The 17131-nt window shown below is 38.9% G+C and overlaps 1 protein-coding gene across 1 annotated transcript in view; it reads left to right on the top strand.

The window, feature by feature from the left end:
- Positions 1 to 17131, top strand: part of MAP3K5 (mitogen-activated protein kinase kinase kinase 5) — a 199501-nt gene that overhangs the window by 48340 nt on the left and 134030 nt on the right. Inside the window, exon 3 of the mRNA XM_029943234.1 lies at positions 16872 to 17011. Within this exon, the coding sequence (XP_029799094.1) occupies positions 16872 to 17011 (140 nt within the window). The remainder of the gene's footprint in view (positions 1 to 16871; positions 17012 to 17131) is intronic.

Here is a 17131-nt window from a genome sequence, read left to right as displayed (position 1 = left end):
TTTTATCAGTTTTGTAATTTTCCTTATGTAGATCTCATATGTCTTTTGTTATATTTATACCTAAGTGTTTCATTTTGGGAATCCTAATGTAAACTTGTTCACTTTTGGCATATAAGAAGGCAACTGACATTTATATGTTAACCTTGAATCCTGTAGCCTTGCTATAATCACTTGTATGTTCTAAGGATTTTTTTGTCGCTTCTTTCAGGTTTTCTGTGTAGATCACTATGTCATCTGTGAAGAAAGACAGTTTTATTTCTTCCTTTCCAATCAGCATATCTTTTATTTCCTTTTCTTGTATGAGTTAGGATTTCTCATGATATTGAAAAGGAGTGATGGGAGAGAGTCTTTTTGCCCTGTTTCTGATCTTAGCAGGAAACCTTTGTGTTTCTTACCCCTAAGTATGATGTCAGCTGTAGCTGTAGGGGTTTTGTAAATGTTTGAGTACAAACTCTTAGTGTCTTGATTCAAGAGCACTATTCAAACTTCTCCAAATGTAAAGTCAGCAATGAGAAGTGGTTATGATTAGGACATTATATATAGAATAATTGTAGTTTTATGCCCATACAGATAGGTGTGTGCATGCATGTATGTATGTATATATATGATAATTGTGTAGGAAAGGAAGGAAATAAGCCAAAATGTTGAGTATTTCCAGGTGATACATTTTAATAATAGATCATTTAAATATTTATAATAATTGACTTCCTTGATACTTTGGAATAGATACAGTATTTTTTTTGAGAATTGACAACATTTCAATTTCTGTCAGTCACCTGGATGTAGTTTTATGGTTCCATAAACTTAGTAAAGAGGATGACATTGCCAGGGTCATTGATAGTCCATTTAGCTTTAACCAAGGCAGCCTTACTTATAGAAAAGCGAGTGTATATTTTATAATGAGATGTGATGGGGATTCAACATGAAGAAGTAAAAAGTGGTTCTAGGAGTGAAAAACAATCACCATTTTAATTTAACTCTCATTTCTAAGAAAAGTAAAAACTGTGGCTCTGTGTCAGAGTGATAGGATCTAAATAAATGGCAGCAAACGGCTCTGCTGTTCAGCAGCACGCAAGCTCCTTTTCACAAATGTGGGCAGTTTAAGAAAATAATTTGTGTAACACTTTCTCTAAAAGCAAGCTAGCATAAAAATGAATCAGGAATTGGAGTAACAATAGCATCTGGGTTCATAGTGGTGAGATTATGGATGATGGAATTTCAGGCAATTTTTTTTGTCTCCATCTTGCACTTAAAGAAATCACAGAGAATAGAGATGACTGGGGAGAATATAATCTTTTCGATTTGGCTGCTTGGTTTAAACCAGTTTCCAAAGAACATTTGGGACTTTTAGTCCAAGACTCAGGAGACACGTGGTCTGCTGCCAAACCAGCTCTGGCTTGTTGATGTCTGTAAGAGACTTGACGGTGGCATGGGCATTTTCAGTAAGAAATGGCAAACAATAGAAACACAAGAGGACAAAGAGAGGCCCTTAGAGGAAGATGTAGATTCCAAAAAAAGGAAACAAAGGTTAAGAAGGCGCAAGGTAAAAAGAGGGAAACGTTCACATGCGAGCGCGCGCGCGCGCGCGCACACACACACACACACACAGAAAATTAGCAAAGAAAAGGTGGAAAATCGGAGCGCCTGGGTGGCTCAGTCAGTTAAGCGTTGGACTTTGGCTCAAGTCATGATCTTATAGTTTTGTGAGTTGGAGCCCCTCATCGAGCTCCAAGTACTGACCATTCAGAGTCTGCTTGGGATTCTCTCTCTCTCTCTCTCTCTCTTTTCCTCTCCTTCTTCCTCTCATACTCTGTCTCTCTCAAAATAAATAATTTTTAAAACAGTTAAAAAAAGAAAAGGTGAAAAAAACCTAGCAAAACGAAATGCATTTTATTGGGAGAAGCTGGAGTTCGGAAGCCGTCTGATTCTGCTTCATGCCATTTTTAAAATTTCTCTCATTCCTTTGGCCTGGGAAATTTGGAAAAGGCAGCTCCTCTTCTGAAAGCAGTTTGTGGTCTTCATATGGTGAAGGCCCCAGGGCCCAGCTTCCTGAGGCCGTATCAGCGTAGAGGTGGTTCTTACCGAGTGGTCTGGCAGCTGCAGCCCCCTGGCGGCCACTGCCCCATGGGAGGTGACAACACAGTGAACAGGGACTGCTCTGTTGCTCAGGGTGACAGAATGAAGCCGTCTCTGCTAGACATGATGGTGGGTCAGTGGACATAATCTGAGACTGTTTGAAGCAAACCAACATACACACTGAGCTGGCTGTTCCAGCACCTTCTGAGGGGCGTGCAGCTTTTTACCTTGTTCTGTCCCCTTCAAACCCCAAAAGAGTAACTCTGCATACTGGTTGCTTCCATATGGTCTAAGGCTTTTCTGGAAGATGTTCTTCAATTAGCGATTTTCTCAAGACTGCAAAAGAGTCTCCTGAGATGAGTGAACCCCACTGTATGGATTTCATATCTCCTGGTTACCAAACCAGAAAAGTCTAGAAACCTATCTCTAAATTACTGACAATTCTCTGTGGCAGGAATAAGGTATGAAGGTCCCTTCCAGTCCATGGCCCCCTCTCTAATAATAGCTAATATTTAAGGGCTCATTGTTGTTCAGTCCTTTCTGTGACAGGGACTATTATCATTGTCATTTGACAGTAACAGGCTAGAGAAACAGGGGTTTTAGGCCTAGGGTCCCCAGTAATGCTTGCTGCATAGCCAAAGTGTGACCTGGGCAGCCTGACTCCTGCCAGCGCCCCGCCCCCACCGCCTGATGGGACGGCCTGCTGGCTATCTGTAATGCCTGGTCAGTACTGACTACAGATGGGCCACATTTATTTCACCCTCCCATTATTTCTGTACCTCTATCAGATCAGATTCTGTACCTCTACAGATCCTATCAGATCTGTACCATCTATCAGTTTGTCAGGGGTCCTTACCAACGAATCCGGTCTTACTGTTGTATCTGTCCAGATGCCCTATATTTTATCATCTTTCCTGGAGGTGAGTTTTTCCTTTTCCTGCTTCAGCAACGTGAATTAAAAGCTTTCCCCTTACCATCAAATGCCTCTCCTCTAGAGTTTTCTGTTCAGCTAGTAGGCACCTCCTGGCTTCTAGTGCACAGACCAACATGTCCTTGGCTGGAGGCTTGCAAGAGGAGCCAAGAAAAGGGAAGGGTCCCCAAACTTTCCTGGGACAGGGAGTAGAGAGGATAGATAACAGAGCAGCCCAGCGCTACCTAAGAGAAGGGGGTGTATTTAGTCATGCAATTTAGAATGTGTGAAAGCAGAAGCCAAATGCAATCTCTCTCTTCTGAGTAAGAAAAACATTTTTACTGAAAAGCATTCCTAAGAAGTGATTGTGCAATTTAGTTCACTGCTTATAAACTTCCTGCAGGAAGCCTGGAGAGACAGAATGATAAGCCGTGCCTCCCTTGGAGGGAGATTGTGCACATGTCCATTCATTGGTGGTGGGGTGGTTTTCTGCAAGAGAGAAACTCCTGTATTATGCAGTCATGAGCAGCTAGAAATGCCCATCCTTCTCAGTCAATGGACTGAAAGATGACCATTTCTCAATGGCTTCCTTTGAAGGTGTTGCCCCCGCAGTGCCTTCTCTGAGACCTCCTCCATCAGAATTAATCACTCCTTGTTCTGTGTCCCCATTGAACATTTGCATACACTTTGTATGACCTTGGACTTCTGTAGCTCACAGGCACTTGAAGGTTGTAAGCTCATCAAAAGGTGCTGATTTCTTTGACTTCTTCACAGTACCTTGTACAGAACAGATAATAGATGCTTGTTAAACAAGTGTGAGAGCCAAGGAGGCATTTCCTAAGTGCTTGATGGGGTTGAAGCAAGGTTAAGACATCAGAGCCTCCAGTGTGGTGTGATAAGAGGCTATTGAAAGGCTCGAAGGAGGACATCATGTAGTGGCTAATACACCGAAGGGGGCTGTGGCCAGGTCCATTCCTCTCTGGCCGATTGCTGTGTCTGTGGAACAGGCTTATCCCACCTACGTTCCCCACTGGAGGATTTTTAAAATTTTTTTTAAATGTTTATTTATTTTTGAGAGAGAAAGAGAGAGACAGTATGAGCGTGGGAGGGGGAGAGAGGGAGACAGAATCCGAAGCAGCTCCAGGCTCTGAGCTGTCAACACAGAGCCAGATGTGGAGCTCACTGTCACGAACTATGAGGTCATGACCGATGGTCTCTTCTTGATGGAGGTGAGCGGAAGTCAGACACTTAACTGACTCAGCCACCCAGGCGACCCCCCTCCCCCAATATGAGGGCTTCTAAGGGGTATGTTCTTCCCAGTCTTCCCTTTAGTATGGTGGCTTTTCAGGGGTACTGATAGCTCCTGTTGTCAGTGATGTTTTTGTGATCACCTTTAAACATTTACTTTCCTAGAGAGTTAAGGGAATTCCTGATACTTATTTTTAATTGGAAGAAAAAGAAAAGAACCCAGACTCTTAGGTCAGCCACCTAAGTCTGTCAGCATTAAAAGCATTCTTTAATAACGAATAGTTTTAATTCTAAAGCACTCTCTCCAGTAGGTCTTCCTCAAGACGGAAGCTTTAAAACCCCGAAAGTAGATTGTTGAATTCAAATGCATTGTCAGCACATGAGCTGTGGAGTGACATCAGCACTGGCAGAATCATATTTACACATCTGCTGTAAATTATAGATACTCTATATGCTGAATTATAGATACTCTTTGAAGAAGATATAGAAATTTGAACAAAAAGAGTCCACATTTTAACTAGACGCAGATTATTTATTAGGTGTTGCAAGTGACTTTGCCAGACTACAGAGAACAGAAAAGTGTAACATCTTTTAGAGATGTTGGCGAATTCTGCATGGGAGGTTTCTACCTGTTGCCACTTTAAGAATCCCGGAGCACAGCAGAGCTCCCGGGCGCTCACTCACACTTCTTAGATCCAACTGGGTTTATGAGTACAAGAGATGACAGCTGTAAATGCAAGAAGGAAAAAAAAAGCCTCTTCAAACTGGCCTGTTCATCAGGGGGAATAAGTATTTCTGCCAAGAAAGTAGGGTGCGAGCTGGGTTCCTTTCATTTTACTACCTAAATTCTTCCTGCAGCAGGAACAAGTTTAGTGATTATTGCTTGCAATTCAGTCGCTTATTGCATGAGGAATAACATTCTCTGATAAAGAATACATATATTACATGGAACCACACACTAACATTTCACTATTTAAAACCTCTAAACTGCAAGGGCTCCTACCACAGTCTCTTATCACATTTAAAGTTATTTCTTAGTATCATCAAAAGCCTAGTCAGTTATTGGGGCATGTAGGTGGCTGAGTAGGCTAAGCATCCAACTTTGTTTTTGGCTCAGGTCGTGATCCACGAGTCGGGGAACAAGCCCTGCACCAGGCCCCATGTCTCTGTGCTGAGTGTAGAGCCTGCTTGGGATTCTCTCTCTCTCTCTCTCTCTCTCTCTCTCTCTCTCTCTCTCTGCCCCTCCCCTGTGTGCACATGTGCCCCCGCCTCTTAAAGTAAAAAAAGAAACATTTAAAAAAATATATAAATTAATTTAAAAATCTTGCCAGTTGTCAAATTTTCTCATGCATGTCATATTTTTTAAAGTTTGTTTAGTCAGAGTCCAAGTAAGGTAAAACACATGGTAATGATGGTGTCCCTAAAGTCTTTACTATCTAATATCTCTCTCCATTTTTCTCCTGCTCCCTCTAATGTTTCTTTGAGGAAACCTTGTCATTTTTCCTGTAGAATTGTCCATTATCTGAATTTTTGTTGATTATATTCCTGTGCTACACTGTTTTAGTAACTTTTATTGTTTATGTAGCTATAACGCGTATACATTGCAGCTGTTTCCCTACAGAGGGTGAAAATCTCAATCAGAACAACCTCAAACGTGAATGAAATTGCCATGGCCTTTTTTGCTAGGGAGCATCATCAGATAATGTTCCAGGACTGGCTGGCCACTTCCTGCTGTCCCTGTGTAGATGAGTTGTAAATGTATAAAACGGGATGCCCATCCATGAGGAACAATCAGATTTTCTTCAAAAATGATCTCACGTCAACTCTTGTAACCTTACAGAACTTAATATCAGTGCCAATTGAATGAGGCCGGTTATTGGTTCCTACTGGTGAGGAGGACTCTTGTGTTAGATTCTTCTACAGAGAGCTCTGCTGTGCATCAGGAGTTTCACTGAGGCGTGAAGGCAGACAGCTTTGCTGATTTAATTAAAATTAAATGTGAGAGACACCCTGCCCCCCAATGGCGTGCACTTTAACCACAATAAAACTATAGTAAATGCTAACATAGCCTGTTCAAAATTTTATGAATAGCTTTCTCAGCATCCGACGAAAATAGATTGATTACTTAAGTACTGAAATTTATTACATAAAATGAGTTTATAGAGATTGAAATTTATGATTATGGATTCTTAAACCCAGAATACCTTTAGGGAATATAATAATTTCAGAGAGAAACATAGTTTCAATGGCGATATAGAAATTTGTAACATCAGGGGAGTTGTCTGTGCTCATTACCTCCATTCTTTCACCTCTTAGTCAGTACTTTGAGTTCTGCTGTGCTCACCTTCTAAATGGTGAGTGGTGGCTGAAAACTGATCCTTACGCCTGTGCTCCAATGTCTATGCTCGAACCCTGGGATCCTTGAATGCTACCTTATTTGGAAAAAGGGTCTTTGCAGATATGATTGAATTAAGGGGCTTAATAAGGAGATGATCTCAGATTCCTGGCATGAGCCCTAACTGCCATCACAAGCATCTTTCTAAGAGAGAAGCAAAGGGCAGTTTGACACCACAGGCACACACAGGGCAGGCCAAGGGATGTCAAAAACTGCTCGATTATAGGAGAAGCAAAGAATAGATTCCCCTCTAGAGCCTCTGGTAATAGCATGGTCTTGGCTGTGCTGACACTTTGATTTTGGATGTCCAGCCTCTAAAACTATTAAAGAGGAGCGCCTGGCTGGCTCAGTCAGTTAAGCTTCAGACTCATGATTTCGGCTCAGGTCATGATCTTGCAGTTCATGAGTTCGAGCCCCATATCCAGCTCCACACTGACAGCATGGAGCCTGCTCAGGGTTCTCTCTCTTTCTCTCTCTCTACCCCTCTCCTGCTCTCTGTCTCTTTCAAGATAAATAAATAAACTTTAAAAAAAAAACTGTGAGGGGTACTTGGGTGGCTCAGTCGGTTAAGTGTCTGACTTTAGTTCAGATCATCATCTCATGTGACTTGAATTCAAGCCCCACATTGGGCTCTTCGTGAGTTCAAGCTTCACATCGGGCTCTTTGCTGTCGGCACAGAGCCTGCTTCAGATCCTCTGTCCCCTCTCTCTCTGCCCCTTGCCCCTCAAAATGAATAAACATTAAAAAATAGTGAAAGAATAACAGGGTTGTTTTAAGGGACTAAGTTTGTGGTACTTTGTTATACTGACTACAGCAAACTAAATACAGTCCTCTTTTACTATTCTTGGCAAAATTATTAACCAGAGGTGAATTGATTTTCACAAAGTAAACATGCCTGAATACCCAGAACAAGAGGCAGAACCTTCCCAGCCCTCCAGAGGGGACTCCCCGAGTCCCCTCTCAGCCACTGTCCTCCACCGAAGTATCCTCTAGTTTTTTACTTTTAATATCAAATTTTTGAGCATCATAGAAACAAAATCATAAAATGCCTATTCTTTTGTATCTAGATTCATTTAACAGTCTGTGAGATTCATTCATATTGTCACATGTAGTTGTAGATTTTAAAAAATTCATTGCTATGTGGTATCCATTGTCTCTGTATAGCACACTTTATTTCTTCTGTTGATGGTTTACAAATAGTGCTGTTATGAACATTTATTACACATGCATTTTGATGAACTATGTTTCTGTTGGGTATTTGATGAAGAAGGGATTTCCTCAATCATAGATGCGTTTTCATTTTTCTCTATATTGTCTAAGTTGTTCAATCTCATCTCCACCTGCCACTTCAACTATTACATCACCGTGACTCTTAAATCTGTTTTGATTCTTTGGTTTTTTGGGTGTTGAGTTATGTAGGTCCTTTATAGATTTTGGATACTAAATCCTTTGTCAGACATGTCATTTGCAAATATCTTCTCCCATTTCATAGGCTGCCTTTAGTTCTGTCGATTGTTTTCTTTGCTGTGCAGAAGCTTTTTATCTTGATGAAGTCCCCATAGTTCATTTTTGCTTTTGTTTCCCTTGTCTCTGGTGATGTGCTTAGTAAGAAGTTGCTATGGCTGAAGTCAAAGAGGTGCCTGCTTGTATTCTCCAGGATTTTTATGGTTTTCTATCTCAAATTCAGGTCTTTTATCTGTTTTGAATTTATTTTTGTGTCTGGTGTAAGAAAGTTGTACAGTTTCATTCTTCTGCATGTTGCTGTCCAGTTTTCCCAGCATTGTTTATTGAAGAGACTGGTTTTCTTCCATTGGATAGTCTTTCCTGCTCTGCCAAAGATTAGTTAACCATAGTTGTGGGTCCATTCCTGGGTTTTCTGTCCTGTCCCACTGATCTATGTGTCTGTTTTTGTGCCAGTACCATACTGTCTTGAATATAGCTGAAGTCTGGATATCGGATTCTGATATCTGCTGCAATTCAGAATGACAGCTGTCGGACACACACACACACACACACACACACAATTTAAAGTATCTCAATCCAAAATAAAGTTCTACCAAAAAACATATTTTCTTATGTCACTTGTGTTAATGGCAAGCCATAAATGTTAACCATTCAGGTTTGAAATAGAGTCATCTTTAATTCTTTCTTTATCCTACATGCACCAAATCCCTAAAGCCTCTTGAACTCCCTCCCATGTTGCCTCTGTATTAGTTTAGGAGCACACTCTCCTTTGAATGATTCCTAACCCATCTCCCAGCTTCCAGTCTGTTTTTTGTCTGTCATCCATCCACAAAATGTGGTTTTATCTTCCCAAACTTTGATCTGACATCGCCCTTCTCAGAACCCATAGATATGGAAGGATCAATCACCATTGATTATGGAATCAAGTCAAAATTCCTTGTGTGGGCTTTGTGTGTTTTCATAATTTGATTTCAACCTCATTTCTATGAGTAATTGTTCATACGAGGTTTCATCAGAGGCATGACATATTTTAGCATTGTCTTTGGTAACATTTTTATGATAAATTGTTCAAAGGGCTTTCTATTAACATTTCTTATGATGGCTCCTTATAATAATCATATATTGAGTTTGCTATGCCTCATGCACATGTAATCCTAACAGCTTTGTGAGTAAATACCTGTGTTTTTCTTGATTTATGGTTAAGGCAACCAAAGCTCAGTGAATTTAAGGTAGTGTCCAAGGCCATCCATCCAGAAACTTAGTTAGGATTCAAACACTGGAAGCCATGAAATGGCTTGTCTGTCATCAACCTGCTCATCCCTTCTCTCAAGGCCCCTGGAGATGCGGAGAAGGTTCCCCTGCCAGCTTTTCACCCTGTGGTTTGCATTTCTTGGCAGAGAGCTGTGGTTCTGGGTCCTTTCACTCTGGGATGGGCACCCATTATGGGTGTGTGCTAATTTCCCCCTCACGTTCTCTAAAGCTATAGCATCGGGAACGGCCTCTTTCAGCTACTGTCTGGGCAAGGGGACACTGGTTTTTATACCAGTCTTGTTTGGTTCTGCTTCCTCCTTTGCTCCTTCCTTCTCTCCTCCCCATTCTTCCCCCTTTTTCTTTCCCTTTTGTCCCTTTCCTTCCCTAGGCTTCTCCCTTTTCCTCCACATTTCCTTCTGTAGATGCCACGGTTCTCAACATTTTTAACATCCAACTTCCGGAGGTTGATCGTCTCTGATCACCTGCTCCTAGTTCTCACTTTCCAGGTTCAAAAGAAAATCAACTTCCCAGTGTAATAATCAAACAAGAATTAAACAAGCAAATTAAGGCTGGGGTGGGGACATTATGTATACATTTGCTTTAGCAATATAAGAATGATTCATGTTTGAATCATTGTGCATACATTTATTGGAGTTTAGTGATGAGGAAATTATGGGACAGAATGTTTCTTGTTGACACAAATATGTATCCTTATACATGATAGGGTTAACTAAATAACATACAGGAAAATAAAATGATACTGATGAAGCTACATAAATAGTAATTCATAGCAGGAATTGCCAAATCATGACCAATTCAAGACAGCAATGATGGTAGATTATTCTTCTGTCCTTCATGAAAATCTCAACAATTTTACCTCTGTAATGGAAGGTTTGCAGTGTTTCAACATTGCATATCTGTCAAACTTTAGTAAACTGACTCAGAGTCTCTAGGAGACTCTATCAGGACACTACGCGGTCAGGAGTAACATTTTAATAATTTACATAGAGTAGATTTGTTGTAAATAACAACAAATTTATTCATAATATAGAAAAATCAATGGAATGCAAGAATTCCTTTAAGAATCTAAGATGGTGTGGGCATTTGGGGGTTAGTGTGTGCTCTTTAGGGATCTCTATTGGTTCTCCCATTGAGAATTTCATTGGGAATTGACTTTGTTTCCTACTGAGGTTTGCTTCATTGCTCTGACCAAGCCCCAGGCACCTTGTGCCTTTCCTTTTTCTATGGTGCTTTTGATGTGCAAGGCTTCTGTTTTTTTTAGTCTGCTCTTTGAGGTGTTCCACCCCAACTCCACTGCCTGCTGATGCCTCATTCACATCTGCTTCCGTCATCCCTTCCACCAGGGCTGGCCTTTCTGACCTCTGAATGTCACCATTTGTGCTTAACCAGCACCGGCCACATTCTGCCCTGGGTTGGTATCTGCCAACTCATGTTTCTGCCCACAAAAGATGACAAAAATCATGTCTAGTTAATCTTTTCCTTTAACTTTCACAACAGGAAATAACAAAACCTCTTATATAATAAGTGCTCAGTACGTTTGTAGAATTAAATTGGCTCTAGTGGGTTATCTTGACTGAACCCATCATGACTGAATGGGTAGTTCTGTGTGATAACTTGGGAAGTTTCCATTGATAATGGAGTTCTGGAGTATTTTGTAGACTAGACTACAAGCCAAATCACTACTGGGCTCTTGTCTTGTCATCAGTGATCTAATGCTGAGGGAAAACATTGAATAGATGAAAAGTAACTGAACATTAATGTTTTGCTTCAGCTCTGCTTTTTACAAGCAACAGAAGCTCATGTGAGATATTTAACAGATAGGGTATTATGAAGGAAAAATTAAATAGAAAAAAAGAAACACAGACCATGAGCCACTTCCATTTAATGACCAAAATGCAATTAGGCACAACTGTTTTTATGTTATTGCCCTAAAAATTTATTATGCTTTAGTAAACCCCTGGTAAATCTAATTTTGTGCTCCATTTAACATTAACACAATTGGAGGAAAGGAAAGAAATGGCACTTTAGGTAAAAATGAAAGATTTTTGTACTTTTGTGTCTATTTTTAAACAGACTTAATTTTTAAGTATGTAAACTTTAGTTTTTAAGTATAGCAGTTTTACTCACAATATTACCACAAAAGCTGAATAGAAAATTATTAAGTGCATTTGATCATGAAACATGTGACAGGAATACATGCTTTGGTCCTCAAATCTTTTTTGCCTTTCTAAATTTATGTTCTGATCTTAAGAACCTCTATAACCTGTAAGAGTGGGGTGTGGCTCAGTGAAGAATTAAGAGCATGAACTCTCCAGCTAGATTGCCTGTTGTTTGTTTTTAATTTTATTTTAGAGAGAGTGTGAGTAAGGCGGGGCAGTGAGAGAGAGAGAATCTCAAGCAGGCTCCACACTCAGTACAGAGTCCAACGTGGGACTTGATCTCATGACTGAGATCATGACCTGAGCTGAAGTCAGGAGTTGGTTACTCAACCAACTGAGCCGCCCAGGCATCCCCTAGACTGCTTGAGTTTGAATCCTTCCAAGGATGGAAGGGGTACCGTCATGTCCTAGCTGATTATGGGCAGAGTAGTTATACATTCTCTGCCTCAGTGTCCTAAAGTAATAATAATATTACCTACCAAAAAGGGGTATTATGAAGATTGAGTTGCAAATGACATGATTATTCATGTAGAAAATCCCAGAACATGTGCAAATAAAAAAAAGCTCCTAGAACTAATAAGTGAGTTTAGCAAAGTCTCAGGATAGGAGGTCAATATACAAAATCAACTGCATTTTTACATACTAGCAATGAACAGCTGGGATTTGAAATTTGAAAGAATACCATCTATAATAGCACTAAAAAACCGAAACACTAAGGTATAAATCTAACAAAATACATGCAGGAACTGTCTATTGTTGGACATTGAGGAGGGCACTTGTTAGGATGAGCACTGGATGTTGTATGTAAGCGATGAATCATAGGAATCTACCCCCCAAATCAAGAGCTGTATACACCATATGTTAGCCAACTTGATAATAAATTATATTTTAAAAAACTAAGAAAAAAGAAAATTAGAAAATACTTAGGAAAGAAATCAAAGAAGACCTAAATAAATGGAGAGATATGCTATATACTATATTGATGCATGGAAGGACCTGATGTATGTCACTTTCCCCCAAAATGGCCTATAGATTCAACACAATATCAGTCAAAATCCCAGGAGGACTTTTTTTTTTTGTAGTTACCAACTGATAGCTCTCAGCTACCAGTTACACAGGAAATTTACACAGGAAAGCAAATAGAACAACCAAATTAGCTAAAACAGTTTTGAAAACAGAAGAATAGAGTTGGAAGACTCACAGTGCTTGATTTCAGTACCTACCATAGCACTCACAGTGCTTGATTTCAATACCTAACATAGAGCCACAGTTACCAAAACAGAAAACTCAACAGACCCACACAAATGTGTGGCCAATTAGTGTTTGACAGAGAAGCAGAGGCAATTCAACAGAGAAAGGAGAGTCTTTACAACAAACGTGAACCTTGACCCATATCCTGCATCATTTACAAAAATTAATTTAACATGGATCATAGACCAAAATGTAAATGTGAAGCTATAAAATTTCTAGATGAAAACATGGAAGAAAACTTTTGTGACCTTGGGTTAGGCAAGATACCACACCTAAAGCACAATCCATAAAAGAAAAAATTGATAAATTGAACTTAAAGTTAGAAATTTCTGCTCTTCTAAAAATACTGTCAACAGACAGGAAAGACAAGTCACAAACTGGGAGAAAATATTTGCAAATCACATTATCTGACAAAGGAAAAATATCCAGATAATATAAAGAACCCACAAACCTCAACAATAAGAACACAAATTCAACAATTTAAGAACATGGGTCACAGGCTCTGATGATTTCACCAGAGAAGGAAGAATACATTTTACTCCATGGAAATTAAAAAATAAATTTAGAAAAGAATATAATAAATTGTCATCTGGACCTGAGGTAGAAAAAGGTCCGTCTTTTTCTGAGTTGTACCATATTGAGTGTATTAATATTATACACACAAGCATTTTTAATGTTCTATACAGCATCCAAAAAAGGTGTCTGTTCTTGCTTAGACATTCAGCCCTGATGAGTATGTCCCATTTTGCTTGTACCATATATTTTGAATATCTAGTTTCACTCTTAATCTAAAAGCCTTCTGCAGTGTTTTCATTTTATTTAAATGCATCCAATCCCAGGAGTCAGTTCTCTGGAAATAACCCATCTCCCTTCTTACGACTGCTTTCACTTAGCTAGTATTTTTCTTTACATGTCCCTCACCTATTTTGCATCAGCCACTGTTTCGTTCAGTTTCTTTCTAACCCATGTTATACTGTCTCTTCATTTGAAAGCCCTGTGACTGACTGCGAGTGGCTGGTATCTGTGGGAGGAGGACACGGTGTGGGTGCAGGAGGCAGATGGGGTGTGTAGGTGGGATGCAGTGACTCATTTTCTCATGTGTTGATTTTTGATGTAGAAATGTGAAGGACCCCGAAAGAAAACTCTTTATTTATATTAAAGAGTCCATAAGTCATTTTGGCCTTGAAAAAAAATCTTTTGAAGCCCGTTTGACCTGGCTGCCTCTTTGATAACCTCCCTAAATCCTCTGGGCCTTAAGTCTCCGTTTGATCTGATTTATTTCTCCTTCACAGAATGTGAATTCTAACCTCACGTTCATTAGACAAGGCCGATTACATCAAACAGCTTAAGAGTCTGCATTATTTTTTTGTGCTGCGGTTGTTTTACATTCAGTCACACAGGTTTTCAGTGTTGTTTTTCTTATATTTTGGTGGGTTTTTAAATTTTAAAAGTCATCAACGTTTGTAAGAAAAATTGTAAAAAATATAGAGAAGGAATACAGAAGAAAAAAATAATGCACAGTTGCAATACACAGCTATTATGGTTTACATTTTGGGGTACAACTTTCCAGACATTTTGTATTCACATACATGTATTCACATATAATATATACATTATAATGTATTATACTTAATACTTTTTTTTACTTACTATCGCTTGAGCTTACCTCTGTTGCTAACTATTCTTCTACAGTATTGTTTTTTTAATTAGGTTTTTATTTTAATTCCAGTGTAGTTAACATGGTGTTACATTAGTTTCAAGTGTACAATATAGTGATTAAAAAATATAGCTTTCAGGGGTGCCTGGGTGGCTCAGTTGGTTGAGCCACCGACTTCAGCTCAGGTCGCGATCTCACGGTTCGTGGGTTCGGGCCCCACGTCAGGCTCTGTGCTGATAGATAGTTCAGAGCCTAGAGCCTGCTTCGGATTCTGTGTCCCCTTCTCTCTCTGCCCTTCCCCTGTTCGTGCTCTGTCTCTCTCTGTCTCTCAATAATAAATAAATGTAAAAAAATAAAAATAAATAGCTTTCAATGGTTGCATAATAAGCCACTATTTGAATCTATGTGTCTACTTACCTACTTTCTTTCCTATTAATGGTATTTTCTATTTTTATTGCAAAAAAATATAATTCAGTGGACGTCCTTACAAGTAAACCTGCCATAGGAATTTTCTTGACATAAATTCTTAGGAATGGAGGTATTAGATCAAAAAGTGTAAATAATTTTAAGTATTTAAGTCTCCTGGGAAGTTTAAACCTCTCCTTGGCATATGAGTATCATTTCTCTGCATCTTCGTTGGCACTCTTTAGTATTTTTGACCACTTGTTAGACAAAAAAAAGTGGCATTTAATGGTTTGCTTAATGTGCACTTATTCATAGTGAGATATAGAATATTTTTTGTGTATTTATTTGCCATTTTAGTTATTCTTCTGTGAATTTGCCTATGTCCAGAGCCTAATTTTCTATTGTAAAGTCTTTATGATTGCTTATTTGTTCTAAATTGAACAGAGATGATTTATAATAATATTAACCATTCATCTGTCACATATTGCAAATATTTTTAACAAATTAGCATCATCTGTTAAATTTGTTTAAGTTTGTTGCAAGGTATGTTAACAGTTTCATTTTAATTGTGATTAGAATTTGTTTCACCATTATATTTTCCAAATACTACTAGTTATGGTTACAAAGGGAGCTCTTGATTTCCATAATGTTTTGCATCTTAACACCTTACTAAAATAATTTACATCTTATAATAGTTCTTTAGTTGATTCTATTGGGATTTTTTGGGGGTTGATAGCCCAAAATCTCTAAGTAATGATAATTGTATATTTTATTTTATACTATTATATCTCTTTACTTTGTGAAATCTTACATCATTATCTGGGATTTTCAGAAAGCCAACTAGGAGTGGTAATAATTGACTACCTTGTCTTTTTTTCTGATTTTCATGGGATTACCTATAAACACAAAGTTGGCACTTATGAATGTGTATCATTTCCATGTTAAAGGAGAGCTTTTCTATTTTTGGTTTGCAATTATTTTTAATGAGAAATGGGTTTTGGGTTTAATTATGCACTTGGAGCATCTGTGGAGATGCTGATGATTTTCTTCTTCCATTGAGCCATCCTTGCACGCCCAAAATAAATTTTAAACCCATGACCTAGTTTTCTTAAAGTGTAATGCTTGGTGCATTTTCTTCATTTTTTTTTTCATATTTTTGTCCATATACAAAATGAGCTTGAGACTAACCTATATTTCACTTTTTGGACATTATTGTCAAATTTTGATGTCAGGTTTGTACTTACCTTGGTTTTAGTCTTCTCTGAGCTTTGGTAGAATTTGTATCTGTAGGGTTACATTATCCTCCTTAGTCATAATTTTCTGTATGTTTGCTTTCTTTTTTCATTTGGGTATACTTGCTGAGGACTTGCTGGGTATTGATAACAATAAATAATTAATTAGTTACAAAATACAGCTCTGGATTAATTCACAATCTTACCTATTTGATTTTTTTAAATGTTTATTTATTTTAAGAGAGAGAGAGCAAGCACGTGCATGTGCAAGCCAGGCACAGGGAGAAAGAGAATCTTAAGCAGGCTCTGCACTGTCAGCACAAAGCCAGATGTGGGGTTCGATCTCACAAACAGTGAGATCATGATCTGAGCTGAAATCAGGAGTCCAAGGCTTAACCTACTGAGCCACCCAGGTGCCCCTTGCTTATTTGCTTTTTTAAAATCTCATTTTACATTCATCACTTATAGCAGTTTCCTGTGGATTTGCTTCTGGAACCTGAGTTCACTTGTTTCAGTGTTGAATTTCACAGAGAACATTAGCCCCAGCAGCCCGCCATTGCAGACTCTGTTTGGTTTCCAGTAATTATACAATCCCCTTCATGTTTAAAAATAATGTGGGTTTGCTGCATTTTTTAAAACCACTTCCAGGTAGAACTACAAATTCAAAATTCAGTGGTAAGTGAGGAGGGAAAATCCCTCTCATCTCCTCATTTCCTCTTTGAATACTAAGTTGTTGAAAAGCTGTGCTTACTGGGCATTATTTAGGTGTCATCTTTGGGGGGGCTTTGTTTTGTGTTTGCAGATATCGCCGTGGTGGAGATGAGCGACGCCTTCCGACAGCCATCGTTATTTTACCACCTTGGGGTCAGAGAAAGTTTCAGCATGGCCAACAACATCATCCTCTACTGTGATAATAATTCATACTCTCTGCAGTCGCTGAAGGTACCTGACTTGTTTACTCCATGTTGACTATAGGCACTAGAGTTTTAGGGATACCTCTTCGGTCTCTCTGACATCCAAGACTCTTTAAGCAGCTTGTGTTTGTGAAAGGTTGTTTTTGTC

This window comes from Suricata suricatta, chromosome 7 (genome assembly GCF_006229205.1).
Source record: "Suricata suricatta isolate VVHF042 chromosome 7, meerkat_22Aug2017_6uvM2_HiC, whole genome shotgun sequence".
Taxonomy (NCBI): Eukaryota; Metazoa; Chordata; class Mammalia; order Carnivora; family Herpestidae; genus Suricata; species Suricata suricatta.
The sequence above is the reverse complement of the archived record's forward strand: the minus strand, read 5'-3'. Positions and strand labels throughout refer to the sequence as shown.